The sequence below is a fragment of the Oncorhynchus mykiss genome, chromosome 17 (assembly GCF_057628025.1).
Source record: "Oncorhynchus mykiss isolate SJ-2025 chromosome 17, ASM5762802v1, whole genome shotgun sequence".
Taxonomy (NCBI): domain Eukaryota; kingdom Metazoa; phylum Chordata; class Actinopteri; order Salmoniformes; family Salmonidae; genus Oncorhynchus; species Oncorhynchus mykiss.
Genome location: NC_143038.1, coordinates 66,028,765 through 66,043,041, shown reverse-complemented (window position 1 = coordinate 66,043,041; position 14,277 = coordinate 66,028,765). Strand labels below are relative to the sequence as shown.

Sequence of the window (14,277 nt, the reverse complement as noted above, 5' to 3'; positions counted from 1 at the left end):
CTCTCCTGTACTCCCTGTTCACCCATGACCGCATGCCCATGCACGCCTCCAACTCAATCATCAAGTTTGCAGACGACACTACAGTGGTAGGCTTGATTACCAACAATGATGAAACGACCTACAGGGAGGAGGTGAGGGCCCTCGAACTGTAGTGTCAGGAAAATAACCTCACACTCAACAAAACAAAAGAGATGACTGTGGACTTCAGGAAACAACACCTCCCTATCCACATCCACGGGACAGTAGTAGAGAAGGTGTAAAGTTTTAAGTTCCTCGGCGTATACATCATAGACAAACTGAAATTGTCCACCCACACAGACAGCATGGTGAAGAAGGAGCAACCTCAGGAGGCTGAAGAAATGTGGCTTGTCACCGAAAACACACTTTTACAGATGCACAATTGAGAGCATCCTGTTGGCTGTATCACCGCCTGGTATGGCAACTGCTCCGCCAACAACCATAAGGCTCTCCAGAGGGTAGGTCTGCACAACACATTACCGGGGGCAAACTACCTGCTCTCAAGGACACCTACACCACCCGATGTCACAGGAAGGTCAAAAAGATCATCAAGGACAACAACCACCTGAGCCACCCCACTGTCATCCAGAAGACGAGGTCAGTACAGGTGCATCAAAGCGGGGACCGAGAGACTTGAAAAAAGCTTCTATCTCAAGGCCATCAGACTGTTAAACAGCCACCACTAACATTGAGTGGCTGCTGCCAACATACTGACTCAAATCTACAACCACTTTAATAATTAAACATGGGATGTTATAAATGTATCACTAGTCACTTTTTTTTTTTTTTTTTTTTTTTACCCCTTTTTTCTCCACAATTTTATGGTATCCAATTGTTTTAGTAGCTACTATCCTGTCTCATCGCTACAACTCCCGTACAGGCTCGGGAGAGACGAAGGTTGAAAGTCATGCATCCTCCGATACACAACCCAACTGCTTCTTAACACAGCGCGCATCCAACCCGGAAGCCAGCCGCACCAATGTGTCAGAGGAAACACATTGCACCTGGCAACCTTGGTTAGCGCGCACTGCGCCCGACCCACCACAGGAGTCGCTGGTGTGCAATGAGACAAGGATATCCCTACCGGCCAAGCCCTCCCTAACCCGGGCGACGCTAGGCCAATTGTGCGTCGCCCCACGGACCTCCCGGTTGCGGCCGGTTACGACAGAGCCTGGGCTAAATGCTTGTGCTTCTAGTTCCGACTGTGCAGTAATATCTAACAAGTAATCTAACAATTTCACAACTACCTTATACACACAAGTGTAAAGGAATGAATAAGAATATGTACATATAAATATATGGATGAGTGATGGCCGTGCGGCATAGGCAAGATGCAGTAGATGATACCCAGAGACTCTGTATCACCAGAGTCTCTGGTGATACAGCTGGCGCTGCAATACAGCGCCCTTAACCACTGCGCTACCCGGGAGGCCCTCACTAGTCACTTTTAACGATGGAACTTTATAATGTTTACATACCCTACATTACTCATCTCATATGTATATACTGTACTCTGTATCATCTACTGCATCTTGCCTATGCCGCACGGCCATCACTCATCCATATATTTATATGTACATATTCTTATTCATTCCTTTACACTTGTGTGTATAAGGTAGTTGTGAAATTGTTAGATTACTTGTTAGATATTACTACACAGTCGGAACTAGAAGCACAAGCATTTAGCTACACTCACATTAACATCTGCTAACCATATGTATGTGACCAAGTAGATACAACATTATACCAAGCGATAAGGTGGAAATACTGTACTTGGCTATTATGCCGAAATATGACCAATTGATTGTAGGTACTATGTTGCTGCTTTGAGAGCACCATACCGTATCTAATGGGTTATCCTGTTGTGAATTGGGGGGCTGCGAGGATAAAAAATTGGGCACAGTAGACCTTGGCAGCACACCTACTTAATGTGATATAGTCACAGATGGCCCAGTCAGCTATACTAATCCCCATGATTCATCACTCTCTTCTCTCTGGGATGAGGACAATGACAGCAGGAAGAAGCAGTGTTGCCACAGTAACACCAGGAGTGACAAGATGCCTGCAAAGCATTTTTCACCTGTGGACAAAGACCTATGCTACGCATGCCTCTCCCCAATGTCAATATGCCTTGTTCATTGCTGTTTTGGTTAGTGATTATTGTCTTATTTCACAGTGGAGCCTCCAGCCCTGCTCAATATGCCTGAGCTAACCTTCTTGTCCCACCTCCCACACATGCGGTGACCTCACCTGGTTTAATTGATGTCTCTAGAGACAAAACCTTTCTCATTGTCAATCAATGCCAGGGTTTACCTCCACTGTATTCACATCCTACCATACCTTTGTCTGTGCATTATGCCTTGAATCTATTCTACCCAGAAACCTGCTCCTTTTACTCTCTGTTCCGAACGACCTGGATGGCCAGTTTTTATAGCCTTTAGCTGTACCCTTATCCTACTCCCCCTCTTCTCCTCTGGTGATGTAGAGGTTAAGGTAGGCCCTGCAGTGCCTAGCTCCACTCCCATTCCCCAGGCGCTCTAATTTGTTGACATTTGTAACAGTAAAAGCCTTGGTTTCATGCATGTTAACATTAGAAGTCTACTCCCTAAGTTTGTGCTGTAGCAGTGAATAAAACACTCTGCCAACCCAGATGTCCTAGCCGTGTCTGAATCCTGGCTTAGGAAGGCCACCAAAAACCCTGACATTTCCATCCCTAACTATCACATTTTCCGACGAGATAGAACTGCCAAAGGGTGCGGAGTTGCAATCTACTGCAGAGATAGCCTACAGAGTTAAGTCTTACTATCCAGGTCTGTGCCCAAACAATTTGAGCTTCTACTTTTAAAAACCCATATTTCCAGAAACAAGTCTCTCACCATTGCCCCTTGCTATAGACCACATTTTGCCCCCAGCTGTGCCATGTACACCATATGTGTATTGATTGCCCCCCATCTATCTTCAGAGCTTGTGCTGTTAGGTGACCTAAACTGGGACATGCTTAACACCCCGGCCATCCTATAATCTAAGCTTAATGCCCTCAATCTCACACAAATGATCAATGAACCTACCAGGTACAACCCCAAATCCGTAAACACAGGCACCCTCATAGATATCATCCTAACTAACCGGCCCTCCAAATACACCTCTGCTGTCTTCAACCAGGATCTCAGCGATCACTGCCTCATTGCTTGTGTCCGTAATGAGTCTGCGGTCAAATGACCACCCCTAATCACTGTCAAATGCTCCCTAAAACACTTCAGTGAGCAGGCCTTTCTAATCGACCTGGCCCGGTTATCCTGGAAGGATAATGACCTCATTCCGTCAGTAGAAGATGCCTGGTTATTCTTTAAAAGTGTATTGCTCACAATCTTAAATAAGCATGCACATTTCCATTTTTTTATTATCCAGGAACAGATATAGCCCTTGGTTCACACCAGCCTTGACTGCCATTCAACTGTTCTGCCTTCGGCTATGGAACCCTGACCTCTTCACCGGACGTGCTACCTGTCCCAGACCTGCTGTTTTCAACTCTCTAGAGACAGCAGGAGCGGTAGAGATACTCTTAATGATCGGCTATGAAAAGCCAACTGACATTTACTCCTAAGGTGCTGACTTGCTGCACCCTCGACAACTACTGTGATTATTATTATTTGACCATGCTGGTCATTTATGAACATAATCTCCACCCGGCACAGCCAGAAGAGGACTGGCCACCCCTCATAGCCTGGTTCTTCTCTAGGTTTCTTCATAGGTTTTGGCCTTTCTTGTGAGTTTTGCTAGCCACCATGCTTCTACACCTGCATTGCTTGCTGTTTGTGGTTTTAGGACTGGGTTTCTGTACAGCACTTTGAGATATCAGCTGATGTAAGAAGAGCTATATAAATACATTTGATTTGATTTGATTGACCAGCACAAAAACATCCTGTGGCGTACTGCATTAGCATCGAATAGCCCCCGCGATATGCAACCAATAGGAACCAATATACACAGGCAGTTAGGAATGCGAAGGCTAGCTTTTTCAAACAGAAATTTGCATCCTGCAGCACAAACTCCAAAAGGTTCTGGGAGAATAAAGAAGTCCATGGAGAATAAAAGCACCTCCTCCCAGCTACCCACTACACTGAGGCTAGGATACACTGTCACCACCGATAAATCCAAGATAATTGGTTTCCAAGATAATTGCAATCTGGTTTCCAAGCTGGTCATGGGTGCACCTCAGCCACGCTCAAGGTCCTGAACAATATCATAACCTCCATCAATAAGAGACAATACAGTGCAGTTGTATTCATAGACCTGGCCAAGGCTTTCGACTCTGTCAATCACCATATTCTTATCGGCAGACTAAACAGCCTTCGTTTCTCGAATGACTGCCTCACCTGGTTCATCAACTACTTCTCAGACAGAGTTCAGTGTGTCAAATCGGAGGGCCTGTTGTTCAGACCTCTGGCTGTCTCTATGGGGGTGCCACAGGGTTCAATTCTCGGGCTGACTCTTTTCTCTGTATACTTCAATGATGTCGCTCTTGCTGCTGGGGATTCTCTGATCCACCTCTACGCAGACGATACCATTCTGTATACTTCTGGCCCTTTGTTGGACACTGTGTTTGATTAACCTCCAGACAAGCTTCAATGCCATATAACTCTCCTTCCGTGGCCTCAAACAAGAGGTCGACCGATTATGATTTTTCAACACCGATAACGATACCGATTATTGGAGTACCAAAAAATGCCGATACCCATTAATCGGCCAATTGTTTTATTTATTTATTTGTAATAATTACAATTACAACAATACTGAATGAACACTTATTTTAACATAATATAATACATCAATAACAATCCATTTAGCCTCAAATAAATAATGAAACATGTTCAATTTGGTTTAAATAATGCAAAAACAAAGTGTTGGAGAAGTAAAAGTGCAATATGTGCCATGTAGAAAAGCTAATGTTTGAGTTCCTTGCTCAGAACATGAGAACATATGAAAGTTGGTGGTTCCTGTAAACATGAGACTTATATTCCAAGGTAAGAGATTTTAGGTTGTAGTTAAGATAGTATTTGTAGGACTTTTTCTCTCTATACCATTTGTATTTCATATACAGTACCTTTGACGATTGGATGTTCTTATAGGCACTTTAGTATTGTAACAGTATTGCTTCCGTCCCTCTCCTCACCCCTATCTGGGCTCGAACCAGGAACACATCGACAACAGCCACACTCGAACCAGCGTTACCCATCGCTCCACAAAAGCCGCGGCCCTTGCAGAGCAAGGGGAATAACTACTCCAAGTCTCAGAGCGAGTGACATTTGAAACGCTATTAGCGCACACCCCGCTAACTAGCTAGCCATTTCACATCGGTTACACCAGCCATTAGGCTGATAGGCTTGAAGTCATAAACAGCGCTGTGCTTGCGAAGAGCTGCTGGCAAAATGCACGAAAGTGCTGTTTGAATGAATGCTTACGAGCCTGCTGCTGCCTACCATCGCTGAGTCAGACTGCTCTATCAAATAACAAATCATAGACTTAATTATAACATAATAACACAAAGAAATACAAGACTTTTGTCATTAATATGGTTGAATCCGGAAACTATCATTTCAAAAACAAAATGTTTATTATTTCAGTGAAATACGGAACAGTTCTGTATTTTATCTAACGGGTGGCACCCCTAAGTCTAAATATGCCTGTTACATGGTTCAACCTTCAATGTTATGTCATAATTAAGTAACATTCTGGCAAATTAGTTCGCAATGAGCCAGGCTGCCCAAACTGTTGCATTTACCCTGACTCTGCGTGCAATGAACGCAACAGAAGTGACACAATTTCACCTGGTTAATATTGCCTGCTAACCTGGATTTATTTTATCTAAATATGCAGGTTTAAAAATATATATATATACTTCTGTATTGATTTTAAGAAAGGCATTTGTGTTTTCATGGTTAGTTACAGTCATGCAACGATTGTGCTTTTTTCGCAAATGCGCTTTTGTTAAATCATCCCCCAGCGTTGCATCGATTATATGCAACGCAGGACACGCTAGATAAACTAGTAATATCATCAACCATGTGTATACTAGTGATTATGATTGATTGTTTTTTTATAAGATAAGTTTAATGCAAGCTAGCAACTTACCTTGGCTTCTACTGTATTCACGTAACAGGCAGGCTCCTCGTGGAGTGCAATGAGAGGCAGGTGGTTATTGCGTTGGACTAGTTAGCCGTAAGGTTGCAAGATTGAATCCCAGAGCTGACTAGGTAAAAATCTGTCGTTCTGCCACTGAACAAGGCAGTTAACCCATCGTTCCTAGGCCGTTATTGAAAATAAGAGTGTGTTCTTAACTGACTTGCCTGGTTAAATAAAGGTGTAAAAACAATAATAATAAAGAAAATGGCAAAATCGGCGTCCAAAAATATAGATTTCGATTGTAATGAAAACTTGAAATCGGCCCTAATTAATCGGCCATTCCGATTAATCGGTCGACCTCTACCTCTTCTCTTAAATGGAAGTAAAACTAAATGCATGCTGTCCCCCCTTCCAGCATCACTACTCTGGACGGTTCTGACTTATGGACGGGTCTGAATATGTGGACATCTACAAATGCCTAGATGTCTGGTTAGACTGTAAACTCTCCTTCCAGATTCACATTAAGCATCTCCAATCCAAAATTAAATCTAGAATCGGCTTCATATTTCACAACAAAGCATCCTTCACTCATGCTGCCAAACATACCCTCGTAAAACTACCTACCGATCCTGACTTCGGCAATGTCATTTACAAAATAGCCTCCAACACTCTACTCGAATTGGATACAGTCTATCACAGTGCCATCTGTTTTGTCACCAAAGTCCCATATACTACACACCACTGCAACTTGTATGCTCTCGTTGGCTGGCCCTCGCTTAATTTTCATCGCCAAACCCACTGGCTCCAGGTCATCTATAAGTCTTTGCTAGGTAAAGCCCCGCCTTATCTCAGCTCGCCATAGCAGAATCTCACCCGTAGCACTCGCTCCAGCAGGTATATTTCACTGGTCACCCCCAAAGCCTAATCCTTCTTTGGCCACCTTTCCTTCCAGTTCTCTGCTGACAATGACTGGAACGAATTGCAAAAATCACTGAAGCTGGAGACTCATATCTTCCTCACTAACTTTAAGCACCAGCTGTCAGAGCAGCTCACAGATCACTGCACCTGTACATAGCCCATCTGTAAATAGCCCATCCAACTACCTCATCCCCATACTGTTTTTTTCCCTCCTTTGCACCCCAGTATCTCTACTCGCACATTCATTTTCTGCACATCTATCACTCCAGTGTTTAATTGCTAAATTGTAATTATTTCGGCACTATGTTCTATTTATTGCCTTACCTCCCTTGCACACACTGTATATAGACAATTTTTTCCCTTTTGTGTTATTGACTGTATGTTTGTTTATTCCATGTGTAACTCTGTGTTGTTGTATGTGTCGAATTGCTAGGCATTTATCTTGGCCAGGTCGCAGTTTTCAATGAGAACTTGTTCTCAACTAGCCTACCTGGTTAAATAAAGGTGAAATAAAATACACATTTAAAATAAAGAGAACCTCTGTACTTACCACGCCACACTGATACAGAAGAACATCTGAATTCTCAAAACATAATTGATTTCTGAAAGTTGACGTGATCATTTGTGTTGTAAGGATAAGCGAAGGGGTCACTAAAGGGCAATCAGAAGAGCCGTATGAAGCGATATCAGTGACGGTTTTTCCACCTGAGAGATCACCTACTAAAAGTGTCACCTTTCAACCAAATTGACTTTCAATCCAATGTAGATGTCCACAGACTAAGTTGGATGAATGATTTTGCAGTGTTAAATGAAATGTAAAATATCACATTGATTTCCAGTGACTGGATAATGGGGAAAACAAGTGCTGCACAATGACATCATCATCTTTATCCATGTCTGATTGATGACGTCATCATCTTCACCCATGTCTTATTGATTGACATTGTGGTGTTGGCCGTGTGAACTGTTTCTTTGGGACCCAAATGACAGATTTGACACGCTTCTGCAGAGGGTGAATCATACACACAGGCAGGCAGGGAGACAGGCAGGCAGGGGGACAAAGAGACAGGCAATGGGTGCAATGTAAATCATGAAATACAAACCAGAACTATGAGGACAAAGAACTTAGGTAATTGTAATCTTATATAAATAACTTAGCAAGAGTCATACACTGCCCTCACAAGGTAGACTGCTCTCATCTGTTCCCAGTTACAGCAGTGAGACAGTGTGTGTGTGCATGTGCATACAGTAGTTTGTCAAACAAAGCAGGTAGACAGGGAAATAGATTCACTGTCAGTCATGAAATACTGACCTAAACTTATAGAGGAAAAATTGTGTTCTTCCATAACTCACACTGATAAAGATGTTCCTTTTATCTGCTGGAATATGCTTTCAGGTCCTGTCAAATACCAGGTATACTGCTCTGCCATCACAGGGTATCTGCTTACAGCTTCTCCAGTAAGATCCGTGTGTGTGCAGGCAGTGGCCTATATAGTCTACAGAGATACAAAATAAACATCGCTAAGGCTGTTGTGGTTGAATATGCCCTTCACTCACCATGACAGAGGAATTGCGTCTGGATCCGAGGGGTGTGGTGGGTAGAGAGTTGAGGGAGGAGCTGGCGTTGAACTCCTCGGAGCTGAGGTTGTCTACAGAGCCATCACTGAGCCCACTGCTGATGGAGCTGCTCTCTTCCCAGCTGAGAATAGAAGGGGTCAAAGGTTATAATAAAGCATGGTACTGTTTAGAAGGGAATATATAGTTACTGTGTATTAACAGTTATAAAGATATCTAACAGTAAAGGAAAGGGGGATACCTAGCCAGTTGTAAAACTGAAAGCATTCAACTGAAATGTGTCTTCCACATTTAACCCAATCCCTCGTAGTTAAAGAGGAGGTTATTAAAGGATAAGACAAAGGTAGGTCTAAATTGGCAACAGCTTTGACTGTCCATCTGTCCTCCTGAAGGGATACCATGGTAACGGCCAGCTACAAGCTGTTCGATCAGAGAAGGGATGCCTAGGTTACACCACACAGCTGCTTTGATTCTAACACAACTAGGAACTCTTCTTCCTCTCAGTGACAAACTGCAGCTCCATGAGTGGCACTTTGACTGAAGTTTCCTCAGCACGGTACGTGTATGTTAAATCAAGTTGACTGGGCGAGGCCAAGGGTGGCGGTGGGTTGACAAGTAGCTCAGGGATGGCGTGCTCCAAGGAGCGATAGAACAGGGGAGTTAGAGAAGAAGTGGAAATCCCAGTGACAGCTGCCTGTGGGTCTGGGCTGTCATCCCACCACCCGCCTGCCTGACCTGGCCTGGCCTGTCCTGGGACAGATGATGCTGGAGAGGCCCATACGTGAGAGGAGGGAGGGAGGGAGGAGGACACACAGATGAGCAGTTACAGTGTGGTACTGTAACCCAAAAATCTGTTGCTTGCTCACAAGACAGCAACTAATACTTGGACCAAACGGATCCCTGAATAAATCTGAATATGAGTGAATTTGAATTTCACATGCTGAAAATACAGGTCATTGAATTTCACACTGAAAATACAGGTCATTGAATGTAACTGAATATGAGAAGGGGTGGAGGATGTAGTCGAAACGATTATTGTCATGTAAGGCTCAGAACAGGACAAAACAGACTTTTTAAATGGAGACCCGGGTTCTAAAGCGAGCTTTGTATGCCTTTATTGTTTCAATAGAAACATCTCAAGAGTGCTGTAATGTTAAGTACCTCTTAGATGTATGTAACTGTTATGTTCTCTCACAAACGTGTCAGATAGCAAAAGGTAGATACTGTAATAAGACCCTTAGAAACCCGAGTCATTCCTGACTTCTGTTCTCTGTCTGTGCTTTCCTGCCCCGGCTGAGTTGAAATGGCTCTTTGTGGGTTCCTACTCTGCAATTAGCAGGGTGATGGAACATGGAATTGCATATGTAGAATACACTGGTAGAAAAAAACGGCCTGTAGAAAGTCTGAGGCAGAGGAGGCAATTGGACTTAATCACATGGCTACGGAGAAATGAGTCCCCCCAAAAAAGGGCATTGGGTAAAACTTAGAATCTACCAGTCACTGGAACACTTCAGTATATAATTTTGCATACTGAAGGGAACTACTACCATAAATGTACAGGACAAAAAGCATATGTTGGTGTCGGTCACAAAATTTTATAAAGTCCCTTAAATTAATCTTGCATTTCTCAGAAGCACCAATCACCTTAAGTGGATACATGAATCTAAAAAGAAGTTTATAAACTAGGGGTTTTATTTCCTTCCCATCCCTCATCAGGTAGACATATAAAACAGACACACAGAACTGTTGGCCAACACAGAGACAGGGTGTTGAGTAATGTTTTAATTGGCGGTTGTGGAGCTAAGAGTTCTAAGCCTGATCTGAGTTGCTGCACTGCAGTGCTCTCCGTAGGTGGTTGTCATACACAACCATCTCATTAAAGATAGCCCACAGAAATGAGTGGCAATGATGAGTTAATATCCTTTCCAAACCTCTAAATATCCTTTTAATATCCTTTCAAAAATAGTAGGAATATTGCATCCGTCTGATCTGTTAGCTTTATGTCTAGCTGGCTTGCAGAAAATAGATATTGAAGATGGCAAGATTGGGGGTTTATATATTGAATGCTAAACAGAGTTTTGTGATTTGCAATGGTTGAAATGTACTTCTTGGTCTATAAACTTTGTACAGAGGACTGAGGTGAGCCGCATTTGTCGCCACTCTAAGCAGCAATGCTATAAACAGCAGTCTTGGAACAACCACAGACCAGCAAGGATTCATCACGGGACTAGGCTGAACAGCATGGATCACAGTAATACTACAATTTGGCCTAAATGTGTGATGAGTTGATGTCCAAGGAAAGGTTCCATCTTCTACATTGTGATTTGAAAATATTATCCTCATACACACTGGTTTACCAGCATGTTTGTTACTTGATAAAGATCACATTTTGAGGGAGAGCCTGTTCTTTAAGGCAAGTCATTCAGTGTTCTGGCATTATTGAACTGATAAACAGAGATCCACAGGTACTCACCCCAGACTTTTATATTTGAAAAGTCACACCTTATGCAGTAGTTTATGGCCAGTGGTTTGTTACAAAGGAATGACCCTGGCGTGTCCAGTATCTCCCCAAGGGGGTGGCAAATCCAGGAGAGACCGGGAGGGTCTGCAACTCTGTATAGCCTGTAGTCTGTTGATATTGCAACATGTGTCTACTTTGGAGCTTACATTACAGAGTTAAAACTCAGACAAGGATGGGTGGGAGGAACATAACCATTTACTGTACATACTTCATATATTGTGGTGGAAATGAGCTTTTTGTTGTCCGTGGCACTGCTCCAAGCTTACCGGCTGATTCATGCGTTAGTGCTAGTATTTGAATTTCTGTTGTTGAGAAAATGTTTTGGTTTGAAAGATTGAGGGAGGAGTCGTGTGGTGGGTGAAGGAGGGAGGGAGGGGGGGGGGGACAATATGATCTACATTCTCCCCTTCTCCCTAGCGGGGCACAAACTGGGACCAGCTGTGTGCAAGAAGAGGACTCTTCTTGGTTATCAAAAGCTTGTCCTTGTGTAATGCACTAGATGTTCATGACTAGACTACTAGATGATCTGACTGCTAAAACATAACTTTCTGCATACTGTAGGGATACTAAACCTAACAATGATTTCACTTGATTCAATCAATCATAATACATTGAAAACATCAACAATCATGCAGAGAAATGTGTGACATTTTGCACTATAATGATTTATGTCAACCATATTCATATAGCTGTGACTACATAAACAAACCACTAGCATTCTCATACAGAGAAAGAGCAACACTACCATAAGACTTTGATGTCATTCCTGCAAAGCTAATAAGTGGTCCATTTGGATAAGCACCCAGGCATCACACCTAATAAAACAACATAGAACTTCCTCCACACACATACAGCACACAGGGATACATTGAACAGGTTTAAAGCCACTCTGCACCACACTATTGGAGAGTCCCACTATTGATGTGTGTGGTAACATGTGGATCGCCTGACCCGATAGATATCACAAGACAGTAAAAGGTGCGTAAACCATTAATGGTCAAGTCCTTGAAACAACCAGACCTGTGTCATATAATCCCAAATACTTTAGCTGCACTTGATTTAGATTGTCCAATGTATAGAAACAATAGGAAAGCTCCAAAAGTGCAAACTCCAAGCTAAATCAAGTGCACCTCCAATATTTTCAATTTACAGGGCCTTATGAAAGTATTCACACTCCTTGCCTTTTCCAGATTTTGTTGTGTTATTTCAAGAATTTTAAATGGATAATATTTAGATGTTTTGTCAGTGGCCTACACACAATACCTCATAATATCAAAGTGGAAATATGTTTATTAATTAATAATACAAATTAATAAAAAATGATTAAATAAGTCAATAAGTATTCAATCCCTTTGTTATGCCAAGACTAAATGAGTTCAGGAAAAATGTGCTTAACAAGTCACGTAATAAGTTGCATCTACTCATTCTGTGTGGAATGATAGTGTTTAACATGATTTTTTAATGAGTACCTAATCTCTGTACCCCACACATACAACTATCTAAAAGGTCCCTCAGTCGAGCAGTGAATTTCAAACAAAGATTTAACCAAAACATTTTCCAATGCCTTGAAAAGGACACCTACTGGTAGATGGGTAAAGCAGACATTGAATATCCCTTAAAGTATGGTGAAGTTATTCATTACACTTAGGATGGTGTATCAATACACCCATTCACGACAAAGATACAGACCTCCTTCTTAACTCAGTTGCCAGAGAGGAAGGAAACCACTCAGGGATTTCCCCATAAAGCCAATGGTGACTTTAAACAGTTACAGAGTTTAATGGCTGTGATAGGAGAAAACTGATGACGGAGCAACAACATTGTAGTTACTCCACAATACTAACCTAATTGACAGAGTGAAAGAAGTAAGCCTGAACAGAATATAAATATTCCAAAACTTGCTTCCTGTTTGCAATAAGACACTAAAGTAATACCTCAAATAATGTGGCAAAGCAATTCACTTTTTGTCCTGAATAAAAAGGACTGGGGAGTTTTTCAGGATAAAAAAATACATGTAATGGAGCTAAGCACCTAAAACCTGGATTAGTCTGCTTCCACCAGACACTGGGAGACAAATGCACCTTTCAGTAAGGCCAAATTCACCTAAAACGTGAGGCCAAATCTTCACTGGAGTTGCTGCTTACCATGAAGACAGTAAATGTTCCTGACAGGCAGAGTTACAGTTTGGACTTAAATCTGCTTGAAAATTTATGGCAAGACCTGAAAATTGTTGTCTAGCAATGATCAACAACCAATTTGACAGATCTTGAAGCATTTCTAAAAGAACAGTGTGCAAATGTTGTACAATCCAGGTGTGCAAAGCTCCTAGAGACTTACCCAGAAAGAGTCACCGTTGTAATCACTGCCAAAGGTGATTCTAAAATGTATTGACTCAGGGGGAAGAATACTTCTCTAATCAAAATACATCAGTGCTTCATTTATTTTTGACAAATGTTTGAATTTTTCTTCCACTTTGACAGAGTACTAGAATATTTTGTGTAGATCGTTGACAAAAATGACAATTGAATCCATTTTAATTCCACTTTGTAACACAACAAAATGTGAAAAAAATAAAGGGGTGTGAACACATGCTGAATGCACTGTATGTATTTGGACTGAAAGAAGGATTGAAAAGAAGGACAGCAGACAGTACAGCTAGGCAAAGCACAGTTCATGACTCTTGGGAGTGCATACCTGTGGCTGAACGCTCAATGAATCTTCAATTACCCAGATACTGTAGTTGTGGTACTGTTGCCACAATTCCACCATGGAGGGTGTTCTTTTAACCAATCCCATAATTGCTTGTGAAAAACAAGTGCCAACTCTGCATCTAACAAGCCTACAGTGCTTACTTGCCAAAGTATAGAGCTTTGCTTAATAAGAAGAATGTTGACTGTCTGCCTCTGAGTCACTTGCTCTAGATCCATTTCAACAATTGACCCAGCAGGTAGCCTATATACAGATATATCCTTTTTTTTTGTTGAAAATGTCAGTATTTACAGTATATAGCCTATAAGCTAGTAATTCTATCAAAACTCTATTACATTAGCAGGTATTTTTTTTCATCAAGATTCGAAATGTCCCTAGGGAAAGCTGCTGTGGATAGATAAAATAAACTGATG

General features: G+C 42.0%; 1 protein-coding gene across 17 annotated transcripts in view; it reads right to left on the bottom strand.

The window, feature by feature from the left end:
- Window positions 1–14,277, bottom strand: part of LOC110493275 (neuron navigator 1) — a 175,874-nt gene that overhangs the window by 41,946 nt on the left and 119,651 nt on the right. For all 17 annotated transcript variants that reach the window (XM_090206331.1, XM_090206334.1, XM_090206332.1 and 14 more), the window contains one exon: window positions 8,617–8,758. In XM_090206331.1, the coding sequence (XP_090062457.1) occupies window positions 8,617–8,758 (142 nt within the window). The remainder of the gene's footprint in view (window positions 1–8,616; window positions 8,759–14,277) is intronic.